This window comes from Megascapheus bottae, chromosome 23, assembly GCF_031878675.1.
Source record: "Megascapheus bottae isolate mThoBot1 chromosome 23, mThoBot2.hap1, whole genome shotgun sequence".
NCBI classification, from domain to species: domain Eukaryota; kingdom Metazoa; phylum Chordata; class Mammalia; order Rodentia; family Geomyidae; genus Megascapheus; species Megascapheus bottae.
In genome coordinates this window covers 26,414,467-26,430,941 of record NC_143531.1, presented here as the reverse complement: position 1 = coordinate 26,430,941, position 16,475 = coordinate 26,414,467, and the positions used below count along the sequence as shown (strand labels likewise).

General features: G+C 41.9%; 1 protein-coding gene across 5 annotated transcripts in view; it reads right to left on the bottom strand.

Annotated features, from left to right (window-relative positions):
- Positions 1-16,475, bottom strand: part of Inpp4b (inositol polyphosphate-4-phosphatase type II B) — a 461,147-nt gene that overhangs the window by 146,912 nt on the left and 297,760 nt on the right. For 4 of the 5 annotated variants that reach the window (XM_090356905.1, XM_090356906.1, XM_090356907.1 and 1 more), the window contains 2 exons: positions 9,651-9,701; positions 580-659 (listed from right to left, as the gene is read on the bottom strand). In XM_090356905.1, the coding sequence (XP_090213031.1) occupies positions 580-659; positions 9,651-9,701 (131 nt within the window). Of the gene's footprint in view, positions 1-579; positions 660-1,010; positions 1,055-9,650; positions 9,702-16,475 lie in introns of those variants that run through there. The other variant, XM_090356908.1, reaches the window with a different exon arrangement.

Sequence of the window (16,475 nt, the reverse complement as noted above, 5' to 3'; positions counted from 1 at the left end):
CAACATTTCAAACAGACTTAAAAAATAACCTTTGAGCTGGGGGCTCACGCCTGTAATCCTAGCTACTCAGGAGGCTGAGATCTGAGGACCAAGGTTCAAAGCCATCCTGGACACAAAAGGACCTGAGACTCTTACAACTGACTTCTAGAAAAGGGAAAGAAGGCTCGGCTCAAGGGTAGGGCAGTAGCCTTGGGCTGAGGAGCTCAGGGACAATAGAATTCAAGCCCCATGACCTACCAAAATAATAATAATAATAATAACAATAGTAATAATAATAACTTTTGGTAAGTGTATAATTAGGTAACAACTCCATTCTAATTTATATGTACTTCTGTGTGTGTGTGTGTACTTTTCAAAATGAATTTCATTACCTCAGTGCTAGTATAATAATAGTGCCTACTCTTTCCCAACGTGCACCATGAACCTGAACGTGAACCTGAATTATTGCTAGTACATCGTAACTTGTTACACAGAGTCCCAAGCTATTTGAGGGCTGACATCTAACATCTGTAAGAACTGTGACTCTGAAATGTAACCAGCACATCCCAAACTTGAACAGCGTTCTACAAAGAAGCTCACCTCAAGCTCAGGGACAGCAGCTGCTCCTTTGACTTCAGTAACTCTCCAACTTGAAAGATGGCAGAGCCCAAGAAGCTTCTCTGAAAATCAGAAAGAAAACATGACTTCCATTAACTTCTGATATTTAACTTCTTAATATTCTTGTTGTCACGCCAATTACACAGATTTAGTCTTTAGACAAATAACATACCAAATCTGTTAGCTTGACAAATATTTCACTGACAAATATATAATTATTAACAGTATGTATCTTCCTCAGAAGGTGGGAGAAGAAGGGTGAATAACACACCCTTTGTATTCAAAACAAAGAGATCCCCAGCCTGGAAAACAACTACATGCTAAAAATGCCAGGCAGGACTCTTCCACTAGTCACATGTTTCTCTCCAAAAGAAAATTATAGTAAAAGGAAAGTTGATGAATTCAGTCGTTACCAGTGCTGCTGTTCTTTTGGTCTTCCTCAAATTACTGAGTGCAACAAGTTTATATTCCAGATATGAGCAAATCTGTTACTTGGGGCTATTTTTATGTGGGACGCTGGACAGGATATAAATAGAAAGGCTATATTTCTCCTCCATCACAGAAACATTCAAAAGCATTTGTTTCCTTAGTTGTCTCTGGAGTAAATAGCATGAGACAAATTCATTCCCATACATTCCAGTAAAAGGTGCTTCTTCAGTTATCCTTTCTGAAATTGCTTTTTAAACAATATATGGGGTATCAAATCACCTGTATTTTCTGCTCTTTTACTCAATGTAAAAAAGAAAATTGTTATTTTCACCTGTCTGGGGATAAGAACCTTCTATCTCTTTTTGCTATTGCTGGCTATGGAAAGTCCAAATATTATATAAAGAACATACATAATATTGATCGTTTTTTCCCTAAGGGTCAGATAAAGAACAATAGCTTTATCCATCCCATACCATTACCTATGCTTCTGCAGGTTTGCAGTTTGTAATCCTCTACAAGAGGTCAAGGTTATTTCTTACCGCCTTTCTCTCATCACAGGCTTATTGCCAGACTTCACTTGTCAGAGAAAATGGATTCAAGGAGTTTGAGAGCAAATAGATTTTTGTTTTTGGTCTTGGTCCTGAAGTTTGAACTCAGGTCCTGGACTCTGGCTCTGAGATTCTTGTGCTCAAGATTGGAGCCCTAACACTTTGAGCCACAGTTCCACTTGCAGCTTTTTTTGGTGATTAGTTGAAGACAACAGTCTTAGAGTCTCCTGCCCAGGCTGGCTTTGAATTGTGATCCTTAGATCTCAGCTTCCTGAGTAGCTAGGATTATAGGCATGAGCCAGGCAGAGGTACCCAAGTGAACTGGATTTTTAACATTGAGCAACTGTCAGACATAGCTATAAAAAGAACTCAGAATAGAAATTGTATAATTTCAATTTTCAAACCCCAACCTTCAAAGAGCTATTTCAGAAAGACATGAACGCAAACATTTGGGAACACATTCACCTCTTAAGTGGAAGGAATCTATATTTAAGAATGGTAACTCTGATGAATTTGTTTGGAACTAAATGCTAGTTTAGACATAAAGAAAGCTCAGGAAATCTGAGATTCTCTTTATAAGATGAAAAGTATGAGGGAAAGAAGGAGGTCTTATGATTGAGTTGAGACTGGATCAGGCAGAAAAGATTGTTCAGAGCTTTACCCACAAAATCTGCAGAAACGGAGACACTTTCACAAGGCAGTGCAGACACAAGCAGACATATAAGAACCAAATAAATTAATCATCTCATCATTCTATTCTTATCCTTACCTTTTCTCCACTGGCCCAAATCACCATCCAATATTTTGTATTTAATTGCTTGTTTTTACCCCTCACAAATAGATGTGGTTTGGAGATCTAAAATAAGATTTATTTTCTGATAAACTTTCCTGCCAAGGACAAGACTAGACATGTGAAAAATATTCCCTGACCAATAGTAAATGAATGCCACAGCAAAGCTTTCAAGTAAGTTATATTTAACAGATGCAGAAGAAGTATTCCTTATGCAGTTTACAAACTACTGCAGCTCACTGAAATGAGAAAAAATCAAAATAATTTTATAGCATGTAGATATATAATATTTTAAAAATTATTGTAAAGATGATATATAGAGGAATTATAGTTACACGATTCGGGTAATGAATACATTTCCTGTGAACAATGTCACCCCGTCCCTCATTCTCTCTCAGTTTTCCCCCCGAACTTCCCTCCCTCCAAGTTGTATAGTTCATTTCCAACATAGGGTCTAGTGGGTTTCACTGAAGTGGTTCAGCCTTTGTCACACTGTTTCTGGGCCTCCCCTTTCTACTCCCCTAATCAGATGAACTTAAATACAAGACAAAGGGTACAGAAATAGAAAGAGAGAGGGGCGAATAAATCAAAGAAAAGAGGAAAGAAGGAAGGAAAATAAAGAACTGCAAATAGTATAATAAAAAAAGCTTCTTCCGTTTCTTGGAGTTAATTTCAATAAGCATTTTTTTTCTTTTCTTTTCTTTTTTTTTCTTTTTCTTTTTTTTCTTTTTCTTTTTTTTATTGTAATTAGTAAAAGGGTTACATGATATTTGCCAGATAGAAGGTGCATTAATTCACATACATTGATACCCTTTCACATGTCTTGGTACCCATTTCCCTCCCCCTTCAATAAGCATTTTATATGAAAATATATATATATAAACATAGCTATTGAGTCCTTTGTGATCCCTTCCTAAGAATATCCTTCTTTATTCCCACTGTGTGAATTTTTAGTTTGCTGTTTAATCAATCATGTTCAGGTGTAACTATTTGTCTTTTACTGTTCATTGGGCTTTATTTACATTTATATTACATTTTATTTACATTATATTATAGTTAATACAAGTGAGAGAAACCATGAAACCTATGTTTCTTTGGGTCTGGCTTTTTTGTTTGGTATAATTTTTTTCCCCAAGTTTTTCAATTTCTTATTATAGTATACTTGTTTCAGGCATTTTGTCATTCATAGAAATGTGTCATTCTCTTTCTATTTCATTGATGATAGAGGGTTTTAATTCAAATTTCTGCTTGTCACTCACTAGAATCCAAAGCTCCTAACACATTATAAGTTTTACAGTGCTAGACGGCGCTGGTGGCTCATGCCTTTATTCCTAGCTATTCAGGAGGCCGGAGCTGAGGAGCCTCCTTCAAATCCAGCCAAGGAAAGAAAGTCCATGAGACCCTTACCTCCAATTAACCTCTAGAAAACCAGAGGGAGTGCTGAGGTTCAAAGTGGTAGAGTGCCGGCCTTGAGCAAGTGAGCTCATGGATAGCGCCCTGAGTTCAGGTCCACAGACCCCCACACACCAAAAAATATTAAATAAATGAACATATTTCACGGTGGGCTGCAATCCCTAATTCTTCTCTTTCTAAAAAGTAACAATGTTTACATTTTGCCCATATGGATATTAGAGAATCATTCAGAAATAATACAGCATGACAGAAACTAATTTTAGTAATGGTATCATGGCCACTGCATTATGAAAACCTGTCAACTCAGAGACCAGATCTCGATGCACGTATTATCTTAGTTATTCTAAAAATCATTGTACTGGGGGATTCCATGTGGAAAACATGGACAGAAGCTCCACAGTTTACAACAACAGTTACCAGCAATCACTGCACATCATAGCTTTCATGGAGCATTTTTCAACCAGAAGTGGCGCCCAAATTCCATCTGACCCAGCAAAGCCAGGTAGGATGGCTATAATTAGACTGAAGCTCCAGACACGCCATATGGCACAGTTAGCTGCAAGCAAACTGACGATCAGAGCTACTGGATGTGTGTCCTGTCCACTCGACCAGGAGCTGCTGAGAAAGCTGGACCTTGGCTACTCCATCTCCCAGCCAGAAGCAGTGTAAGGCAGAGGAAGCTGGGATCCACAGCTCCAGGCACGGCTGCTGCCTGTGGAAAGCAGGGAGCAGAGGGAACGGTGACGGTGGAAGGGATGACCAGCCGTCCACCCCTGCCATGGCCCTGTCAGCTCCACGCTGACATGCTCACAGCGGAGCCATCAAAAATAATACAGCGTGATAGAAGCTAATTTGGGTAATGGTATCATGGGCACTGCATTGTGAAAACCTGTCAAATCAGGGACAGCATCTCGAGGCATGCTTTATCTTAGTTGTTGTAAAAATAATTGTACTGGGGGATCCCACGTTGAAAACACGAACAGAAGCTCCACAGTTTACAATGGTAGATCACTGCTTCACACTGCGACACCAAGCAAGAAAAGTACCTACACATTTCCCTTAGCAGTTTAGTTCGCTTCACATTAATATAAATAAAACTAGGACCCTCCTGAACCTTCCAATTAGAAAACAAATCATCCTTCAGGGGTGGGAAATGTATGGCCCACTGGCGAATATGGCCCACAAATCACTCAGTACATAAAGGGGCACACTTGTCTGCTTCTTGTGCTTTGTCAGCTGTCCAGAGCTGTCTGCCTATACAGACAGGGGTTGGAACTCAGGATCTTGTATTTGTGAGTCTCGTGCAATATTCATGAGCCATGCCTCCAGCCCTTCTACTGATAATATAGTATAACTTGCAAGTGCTATAAATACACAAATGGCCCTTGGCTGGCCAAAGGCTTCCTATCCCTGATGGGACAATTGCAAAAGAATGAAGTCTTCTCTATTCCTGGGCTCTGAATTCCCATGGAGGAAAAAATGGCACTTAATGCTAATGGAATAGAATCATCGCAACCCAGAGCTATTTTTATCTTTGCTCTCCCTGTGACTGTAATCATGGAATTTAGGAAAAACTTTTACAAATATTGTGTTTCAAATGTAATTAAAGGGGCAGTCTTTCCTGTATCGACTTGATGATGCTTCTATCAAGGGAAGGATAAAGACATAAAATACAAAGCTTTGCTGAAGTTGGAGCTCAGATGTCTAAAGTATGGTAATGACTTAGTTATCTACCCACACGTGACAATCTGTGAATTCTCCTGACTCCTGCCTCACTAGATACTAGCCATTATTGTCAGCTCTCATTTCCTTGTGGTTCCCCTGATAGCCTGTGGTTCTCTACACATCACCCTAACTCTGGGTCTCTGTTCTCATAGTTATTATCTTGAGAAATCAAGAAATTTGGGAAACACAGTACACTCTCAGAAAACAACAGGAAAGAGGTCATCAGTCTTAGGATGCAGAGTGATCCAGGTAGTGCACCCCAACGAAGATGTTTTCCAAGTGTCTTTTGTCCCCCTCAAGTATCCTGGAAAAGGCAGACATTGATATAAAGGAAGAGGAAATTGTCTAGGAAAAATGCCTGCAGTGCAGAAAGAAAATGAGTAGAAATAAATTTAAACTCAGAGGAAATAGAGTTAGAAAGACATTCTAGATTAAAAAACTAAGAGATAAAACTCAAGGTCCTGTGGTTATTAGGAGAAAGGATTCCCGAGAGTTCAGATGTGTGCTGTGCAGAGTACTTACAGGCCGGTGTGGCTTGTGAGTCTGCCATGCGTGCCGGGGAAGGGCCTGGAGCCAGTGGGAGTGAACAGGAGCTCACATGGGCACAGGACTACTAACAAGCAGAGAGGCCGAGTTAGAACCCAGGTTTCTTGCCTCTCTTCACAGCAGCCTCGGATCCTATCCTGCTCCACCTCCTATACTGGGTAAGTGGCAATCCTTCCTCCTTCCTTCCTTCCTTCCTTCCTTCCTTCCTTCCTTCCTTCCTTTCTCTCTTTCTTTCTTTCTTTCTTTCTTTCTTTCTTTCTTTCTTTCTTTCTTTCTTTCTTTCTTCCTTTCCTTCTTTCTTTCTTTCCTCTCTCTCTCTCTCTCTCTCTCTCTCTCTCTCTCTCTCTCTCTCTCTCTCTCTCTCTCTCTCTCTCTCTCTCTCTCTCTCTCCCCCCCCCCCCCTCTCTCTCTTTCTGACATGCTTCCTGTCTAAACAAGGCTCTGGTCTCTTCTTTCCTGGCCATGACAATCCAACATGCAGAATGATCATTCTGGTGCACACACCCCAATGTAGGTCAGCACTGACACACTGACACAGGATGTCAGCCACTCCGTGCACAGGTACAGCCAGGGTGGAAGGAAGTGTGCGCCGTCTCTTCCTATTTCTGGACTGGCTCGGCAGAGGGTAAATGAACAATCGGCTTACCTTGCCAGACTCATCGGGAATGGAAACAAGTCAGAGGCCCTTACTCCCTCACGATGATCTCACGAGGCCTTTGCTCAGGTGGGGTGGGGGCTTCCTTTATACTCTAATTTGTGGCTCCTCCCCCAATATTTCCAACTCCTGTCCAGAGCCATGCTACCAGAAGGAAAAATCATTCATCTCAACCCCTAAAATGGGACTACTCCAGTTCAGATGTTCTCCAAGTGTAAAATATCCACTGAATTTAGAAGACTTGGCACAAATAAAAAAACATGTGATACAGCATTAGTTTGTATTGATTGCATTTTCTGATGAAAATACTTCAGGTTAAATAAAATATATTAAAAGTAACTTAATGAAAGGGGTGGCATTGATCAAGATGCCATTGATGCATGTTGAATTATAATCTATCAATACAACTATTGAAAGATAATAAAATACAATTTAAAAATAAGTAAAAAGAAAAATACATCCTAATTTTAGAAATAATTATCCTGTTAATAAACCAGTTATTATAACTCAAATCATTATATACTTTTATTTTTTTATAGACATGGATACTAGAAAATTTAAAATTACTTATGTAGCATACTTTTTGTGGTATGTCCAATTTCTATTGGATACTGCTAGTTTCAAAGTTAATAAATATATCAGCAATGTCTGACCTATTCCTATAAAACCCTATAAATATGATTTATGCTTTGAAGGGCCAAAGTAGATATTGTAAGTCTGATATACAGTATTCATACATATAATTTATGAGATAGGCCTTTTCACAGCCCAGGTATTGTTTCTTCACTATTAGACATATCAAATATGAGTTTATGGTTTCCCATAACAGGGAAAAAAGAATGCAAAGACTATTAACATTAAATAAAAGATGCCAGAAAGAAAAAATGGAAAGAAATGTATTAGAATTTGATGAATAATCCCTGCCAAATTAACAACTGCTTAATGATACTATAGAGTTACATCTTTACTATGTGTATATTTCAAAACATCTAAGAGCATAAATTGGTAGGTACTTGACTAATTCATCAAGAAAGGCTTGGAAGTGGGCACCAGAAACTCCCCCCGGTAATCCTAGCTGCTCAGGATGTATGAGAATAACGGTTCAAAGCCAGCTTTAAGCCTGAGAGACTCTTAGGCCCAATTAACCAACAAAAAGCCAGAAGGACAGGTATTGCTCAAGTAGTAGAGTGCTAGCTTTGAATGAAAACGCCAAGTATGAGTGCAAGGCCCTGAGTTCAATTTGTAGTGCTGGCACAAAGGAAAAAGAAGAAAGAAGGAAGAAGAGGAAGAGGATGAGAAGGAGCAGGAGGAGCAGGAGCAGGAGGAAAAAGAACAAGAACAGGAAGGTAAAATAAGGTAAAGGAAGAGTGCCTATAGGACGCATACGGTAGTTCTTTCCTCCATTACCAAAGTCTTCAGTCATGCCAAGATTGAGCTTGCAATGGCAAACAGTGCCAGGACAGAACAATAAACAACAACCACAGCAAAAGTTAAGACAATGAACTACTCTAAGTTTAGCATGAATAAAATGGGTGACAGCAATTCTGTGGTCCTTTTCAATTAGGGACAGGCAGGAGACAAATTAAAACAGCTCATCTTCCATGAAGTTCTATAAGTAAATGGATCCTTTTTTGGAAAAAAAAAAAAAAAAGAAGGCGCTAGTCCAGCTGACAGCTACCAACTGCAAATGGCCTTTGGTTTTATGAAGGTCTTGGAAAGGATGCACTATGAGAGTGGGGAGCCTTCTCAGGGCACAGGTGGGCTGGTTGGAAGGAGCTGACTGGGTGTAGCTGCCAGGGTACAGTGGGGAGTGAGTGAGTGGCAGCAGCGCATGCCCAGTGCAGGCCAGGATCCTGTGCCAGGCTATGATGGCCTCACGATGGGAGAACTCACCTGGCCCTTTAAGGAACTACAGGACAGGGCCAAGTGGTCTGAGTATTCAGACTGGTAGTACGAATGAGAGCAGTGTGGAAAGTGGGAAGCAAAGCTTGAAGATTCACTGGGTCCCAAGAATAGGAGGTGGTGTGAGCAATGGGGGGGGGCAGGGAGAGGGAGACAGGAAGGGAAGGGAGAGAGAAGAGAGAGAGAGAGAGAGAGAGAGAGAGAGAGAGAGAGAGAGAGAGAGAGAGAGAGAGAGAGAGAGAGAGAGAGAGAGAGAGAGAGAGAGAGCGCGAGCACACCAGCCCTGTCAACTCAACTCACAACTGGAACGTGTTGGGAAAGGCTGTTGGCAATGAGAAGACACGAGGGCACCCAGTATTCCTTCTCCATGCTCCCTAGAAGGCTGCCTGGTGCCTGCTCAAACAGACCTTTCAACTGATCCAGGGCCCTGGAGACGTCACTTACTTTCAGACTTTCACCTCCTGTGAATGCACAAATTGCAGGGCTTTCCCTTTCAGGAGCAGCCACACACCTCCAGCTCTAGGCTGGTCTAAGCAGAATGCACCCCTTCCATTCTTCCAGCTTCTCATGGTCAGAAAGGAGACAGCCCAGGGGCCTCAGGAAGCCTCCTCTGCAGGGCTTTCTGGCTCCAGACTGTGCACAAGCAATGCCTCTGTCTACCTGCCTGGCATCAGCGACCCAGAGCTGGTTCTCTGCCCTCCTCTCCCAGTGGTGCAGCTCACACCTGTCGCGTCCTTAGACTCTTGTTGGCCCAGAAATGTTGGCTAGAAACTGAAACTTTCTAGCCAGCTGAGCCATAGATGAATTCGTTCAAGAATGGATGATTTGAGGAAGTCAGGAGTGGAATAATCCACGGCGTTCAGTGTGATGGTGGCGGTACTTTCTCAAATTGCTCCACCCTGCTAATATAACTCATTTGCATTTCTCAGCTACCAAGGAGACAAAGAAGCCAGAGAAAACCCAAGTGATGAACTTCAAAACAAACAAACAACAACAACAACAAAAACAATGTGGGAGCCTTTTTTTTAAAAAACAAAACTCTTACCCCAACTTCTGGTGGGGGATCCTTGAGTTCAGGTTGGACACTGGTTCGAACCTATGGAAAAGAAAACAAACATCTTCTATAGGATTTTAGTAGAAGGGGGTGCGGAAGCTTCATACAGGCGCTAGACTTCCATTCTCTCCCTATGCTGTCAATTCAGATCCTGTGGTTTAATCATCAACAGAGGCACCTGCTCAGTCAGTACAATAAATCTGCCCTTTTATGGTTCTCAGACTTCCTGATTTTCTTGAGTGGGCTGCTTAGAATGATCCACGCCCATCATGTCCTTCTGGAATACAGAGATATCTGGGATCGAAGCCAATCACCTTTAGTCTCTTCTAAAATGAGCCAACTCTCAAGGGAGAGGACAGACTTGCCCCATGCATGCTTAACAAGTATTCCCTCAATGAGCACCAAGACCACACACCGGCCCCTCTCACGGGAGGATTCTGGGCTTCAGAGTAAGTCTTTAGCATCTGCATTCCTTTGAAAAGTACTTTTAATTTGGGGGAAGGGGAAAGCCCAATAACCAGTTACCTGGGAAGCTGTTCTTATAATCATTCTGGGAAACAACAACAAAAAAATCACCTCCTTGGACAAGAAGTGAACATGTATTTCCAACAGACTTGTGACTCTGGATCCTGGCCATCTGTTAAAGCTGTCTAGGGGTAACATATTCAAATATACATGCCCCTCCTTGCCCCAGATCTCTCAAAGCTAATGTGGAGCTAGAATTTAGTTCTCTCAAGAGAGAAGAGAATGTTTTAAATGGAAATAAAAAAATCACAATTGTCTTTCTCACTTCAGAAAAAAAAGATAAATAAGACCAGAATAAACTTGAAACTTCAATGGAGCCTGAGTTCATTTGAAATGCAAGATAAGCCAACGAAATGCAAGCAACTCTGGCCTTCATGAGAACAGGGGCTGGCAGGGAATGAAGGAAGCAGCAACGTGAAGCACTGGAGAGCCCAGGAATTCCAGGGTCATTTTAACAAATCCCCCCAATTCCCTGGGTGATGCAGGGCCGTGGGTCTAAGTTTCTCCAAATTGCTGGGGTCTGGGGATAACAGCAAGAGCACCAGGTCAAGGATCTTGGGAAGGATGCCTACGCCAAACGATACCCAAGGCTTTCCTAACGGCTCCTTAATCCTTAACACAGTTTCCGTTGGCTTGAAAAGCTGTCACAAATCACGGTGAAAACATGATGCCCTTGAACATCCAGCTTAACCCTCCTTCGTTTGTGGCAGACCCAACACTGTCTCTCCCACTTAGGTCTCTCCTCCGTAGGACTCCAAACTGTTCATCAGGACCCAAAACAGATGACAGGAGAGACCCCACCAGAGTATCCATGCTGATTTATAGAACGCCCTGCACTCCGAATTTCTTGAGAGCTCTCACTGGCTACAAATTAGTAGGTGCAGTAAGATTCCTGGACTGTTCCTTTTCATTATCCAAGAGCCATTGCTGCCTCACTATATTACCAGGGGGCTGCTGTGACCCATCGTCGGGTGTGTGTATGTACATGTTGCATATAAATACTTTTTCCATCATTCTTTCTATATCTAGATAGATAGATGCAACATGGATTTAAACAACACATCAGACTCAACTGAATAGCCGATATTTCTTTGCATTACTTTTTTTTGGCTAGGAAGTTACTTCATAATGCGTCCTGATATTTGGCAGCTGTAAACGTTCCCCGGGATGTCTTCCAATAACCCCTTGCCTGTCCTGAGCAAATATGTGTGAGGTAGGAAAGGACTGTGTTCTTCAATCATGTGAGAGATTAATACAGAATCTATCAGGGCTAGAACTGGATGAAGACTTGCCTGAATATTTCCCACAGTATGCTGAAGCCCATACTATTGTAACAAAGCATGTGACTGTTTAGAGATGGGACCTTCCATGAAGGAATTCTGTTAGAAGAGGCTGGATGAGACTAGAACTAGAAGAAACATCTAGCATGAACAATAGAAAAGCTATGTTAAGAGACAGTCCGAAGGTGGCCAGCTCCAAACAAAGGAGAAAGGTCTGAGAGGAAGCCCACCTTTAAGGCACCTTGACCTTGAGCCTTCTAACTCTGGAACTGTGACTTCCTAGTACTTAAATACCTAATCGGTAGTACTTACTCTGTGCAGTCAGGATAAAGACACTCCCTGGGCGCACGGTGATATGGCCTTCCCACACCATGTACTTATTCAAAAGCCCAGGCCGGTCTTTGTTTCCAGCTCTGAAGGCTCTGGAACCTTTGAGATGCCCAAAGATTCTCGTAGCACAGTACCCTATATCTCTAGCACTGTGGCCCCCACAGCCTAAAACTCAGGCCACCTCTTCAGAGGGAGACCAGCCGTCCATAGGTAAATAAAGTCTTCTTTGGTTCACATTTGTCATTTCAGCTACAATTATGCAAACCCGAGCTTCTGAGGAGGTTTCTGTCTGCTGGGTGCTCCCTTCTGCTCTGCAAAGCCTTGATATTCAGACTTCTAGCTAAAGGGAGGCTGTGTGACAACCCCAGGTGAGAAATGGCTTGCCAGTCCTCACAATCAGCTCGGCATTCCCTCTGGGGCTTCCTTGCTTGCCAGCTTCTGGCCCTTCTCTCTGGTTTTCTAATCACTGTGAGACTGTGGGAGTTTGACTCTGCTTTTTCTAAGCCTTCATCTATCTCTACAGCCTCCTGTAAGGCACCAGAATTCAGCAAGGCTACTTTCTCTGAGGGGAAAACAATGACCTCTTATTTGAGCCCTGAAGTCTCCATTTCTCACTTCACAGAACCCAATGGCATCAGGTTTTGAAGGTTTTCTTTCTCCAAGTAGCAGCAGCCCTGCATGTGGGCAATGGCCTATTCTCTAGAAACTCTAAAAGGGAAAAATGTCTAAGAGGGGCAGTCATTGCTCCAGACAGTCAACGCTGAGCAGTACTCTTTTACTGTCCGGTACTGGGGGTTGAACTCAGATCCTGGGCTGGCTTGGCTTGTTTGCCCAGCTAGCACTTTAGCCCTTAAGCCATATCTCCAGCTCTGCTTTCTGCTGGTTATTTCTAAGATGAAGTCTTGTGGACTTCACTTCTAGATTTCAACCTCCCTAGTAGCTAAGATTAAAGATGTGAGCCATCCGTGACTGCTTAGAAGTACTCTTCCTTGGAAAACTCATTGACTTAGTTATTTCTATTTCAATAGCATGATGGTGTCCTCAAACAGAATGTAATCTGCCTGGCTTTTGGTTTTCTAGGTATTTCCAGGGAATGCACTGCTTGTACTTACTATACCATTCTCACAATTCACTAATTATTCCCTCTCTCTCTCTCTCTCTCTCTCTCTCTCTCTCTCTCTCTCTCTCTCTCTCTCGCTTTCCCTCCCTCCCTCCCTCCCTTGCCCTTTTCCCCCATCTCTCTCTATTTGTGGTAGGGTCTCACACAGGCTAAACAGAAACTACACTGAGCTAACATCCTCGACTTCTGCGATTCCGATTTCATTAAGTCTGGGGATAGGGTCTCTGTCTTGCCGGCTAGACCTAAACTCTGATCTTTCTGCTTTGGCCTCTTGAATACTGTGGTTTCAGTGGTATCCATCACGTCTGGCTCCTTGAACTTAATATGTGAATATGGCTGTTAGTCTAAAGACTTGGCCCACATGTGGTTAAGGAATGAGAATATGATATTCAATACAGCAGATTTTGTTGTGGCTAGAGAATGAAAATAATTTTGAGTTTTTGCCACACCAGTTAACCAAATCCATACTGACCAGTGGTTCTTTTGATAAATAGCGTGTATTTCAAAGCCTAAATACTACTCATATGTGATGCAATAATTATTGACTACTAATATTGTTTTGGCCATTACTAAGTAAATGTGATCAACTATCAAATGGCAACAGATATTGTACAAAATTTGGCATACAATATTCTCTAGATTTCTAAGACTAAACATGACATAATAATTAAGCCAGGTTCCAGGGGATTCAGATCTTGAAGTCTAGCTACTCAGGAGGCTGAGGTATGAAGAATAGTTCTTTGAGGCCAGTCGAGGCAAAAAAGGTCACTCGATTCCAGCAAAAAGTTGGGCAGTTGGGATAGAGATGTGGCTCAAATGGTAGAAAGTCCAGCCTAAAGAGTGAGGTACTCATGTCAAACCCTAGTACTGCAGAAGGGAGGGAGGGAGGGAGGAAGGGATGATGAGTTAAATCATGGGGAAGCAGAGTTTAGTTTAGACGCATCTAATCTCAGAAGTTTTCCACTTCTCCGAAGCATGAATTTTTACCCCACAGCTCTTTGGTGATATAGGTCCCCTTATGTTTAATTGGTGGCTTTCAGGACTCCTAATGTCTCTTTATAAATGCCCCACTCCTCGGAAGTCTGCCAGTCACACAGGAGTCATGTGCTTCTCCAGGTTCAGGATGAGTACAAATGGCACTCGAGAGGTGCATATCTGAGTTTTCCTGCCAGTATCCACATTTTTTCTACTACTGTTTCCAATTATTACAGGATCCATTGCAGCCAAGTAAAAGACTATGGAAGAGCAGAAATATAGGTAGATATCCCCCTCCTCTCTCGGAAACTTTCTAGGAGATCCAGGTTTCTGATGTAAAGAAGAAATAGGGTGTTTTTTTCACGGCCAAACAATACTCTACAGCTGCTCTGGGAGCGCAATATTCTACCCTACCCCTTTCTTCTGGATCTTTCTGAAAGGAATACTAGGCTAGGAAAGTGAAGCTCCTCCAGAACTACTGCTCGTCTTATATTACGTGTAAGACAAGCTCTGTGCTGTGCATGTGCCTAAAGCAAAAGGGACAGATTTCTAAAGAGCTATGGATTTAATAATAGTGCATTTCCTTCACATGTCCAGACATGTCTCAGTCATTTTTTTTCAAATTGGAATAAAGAATAATGGAATTATTTGAGTTGCAAAAGCACAAGTGCTTGACAAGTACTGAAGACGAAAGCTGGTAATTCTGCCTAAGTTAGAGTCCCTGCCCGCTGAGGCGCTGCTGCAGTATGTTCCAGAATGCTCCCACAGGTCTCCCTGCAAGAGGTTTGGTGCTACTGAAAAGCAATGAAAACAGCACAAGGTGAAGCCTTGTGGGAAGTCATTTCCCTACATTTTACACTTCGCATCGCTTATTTGTACAAGAGAAATTCATTTGGCCACGGCCTTCCAAGCAGGCAACGTGCTTTCATTAAGTTCAGAAAGTATTCAATAAGTGCACCAGGTATTCTGACCATGTTCATTCTTCTTCGCCCTCTCCATTTACCTCTACCTCCCTCTAGCCTGTTACCCCAGAGAGGTGCTTGCTTTTCTCCAACATCCTTGTCATTTGTTTTCCAGTGTATGCTCATTGTTCAAAGGGGTTTGATCATGTCTACAGAGGCAACATGTTATTTTAATCAGATTGATCCCCTGGCTTACGCAGGCTCTCCCAGTGCCTTTCAGCGAATTTCACATCAACGATTTCACTCACAGACGAACGTTCCTCTTTTTCACTTCCCAGTATAACTAGGAAGCACTCCTGCCATGACACACAGGACCAATAACTGACCATGGCTTGAGACTCATCTCATGCACCTTGAACTCTGGTCACCCTTTCCTCTTTACAAGCTGCTTTCCTAATGTGTGCCCTGCAGTGCTGACGATGACTGACACACACTCGAAGATTCATATGCAGAAGTCAGTAATGTCAGGCATTAGTAATTAATAGTAGACATTCGCAATATGTGACATAGGCACACAGCTCAGTCCAAAAACTATCATCCTACATTCATCATCCATCAGATCTCTCCCATAACTCTTTCCATCTGCTTTCTCCTTCTCTACCACCTCAGCAGGCAAAAACAAGTGCACCATCATTCTGAAAAGTGGAAAGAAAATCACTAAGGCTGACCCACTAGCTTTATCAAGTAGACCCAAATGGAGTCTGTGCTATTCTAGAAACTTTCTAACCTAGAAAGGTATCATATAACTGGAAAGTAAAGATGACAAAAAGTACAGTAAAAACCAGCACATATAGGCTCGGGTTCAATTACTTCAAGGACACGTATGTTAATATTGTTCGCATTATCTCATTTAATTCTTACAGTTCTGTGCCACATTATTATTGCTTTATCTGTCAGGTGTGCAAATTTGGTTTCAGAAAATTTGAGTAATTAGTCCAAGATTTCTTCACCAAGTGAATTCTAGGTTGAGCATTAGATGTTGTTTCTGAAGGCTGGACATAGCACTGTGCCTCCATTAGAGGCCAGACTGAGGGTGATTCTAATTGTCTTCCCTAAGGCTGCTTAATGAGAGATTTAAAAATCAAAAATCTATTAGCCTTAGGGAATAGACACAGACACAATTTATCACACCACCGGACTCAAAAAAAAAAACTACCATCATTACGTATTAACAGCCTCCAATTAGGATCACAGTCATGAGTTAATGAACAAGCCATTACATAGAGAACAGCAATATCAACACAAGTGCACGTCCATTCATCTCTTGCTTCCGGAAGCCATTAGTCCCAACTTCATAATGCTAAATAATATCTAGGTAGCTTCAAAACTACTGTGATATTGACTATTCCAAGAGACAATGAACAACTTGGACCTTCGTGACTCTAGTCAAAATATTGTTAGGTACTGCATAAAGATCAGTTGGCTTATACAATAAAAATACAAAGCATGGGGTTTTATTTCATGAACTGGGGGAAATGTTTGCTTGGGCATGAAGAGAAGGGGCTATCAACACGGATAGCCAAAGAAAGGTTATTGACTCTCTTTAGCCAAAACTGAGATGGGTATTCTAATAACTCCAACTACCAACACAACACAGATATCCTCTCTCCCTCTCTCTGTCTCT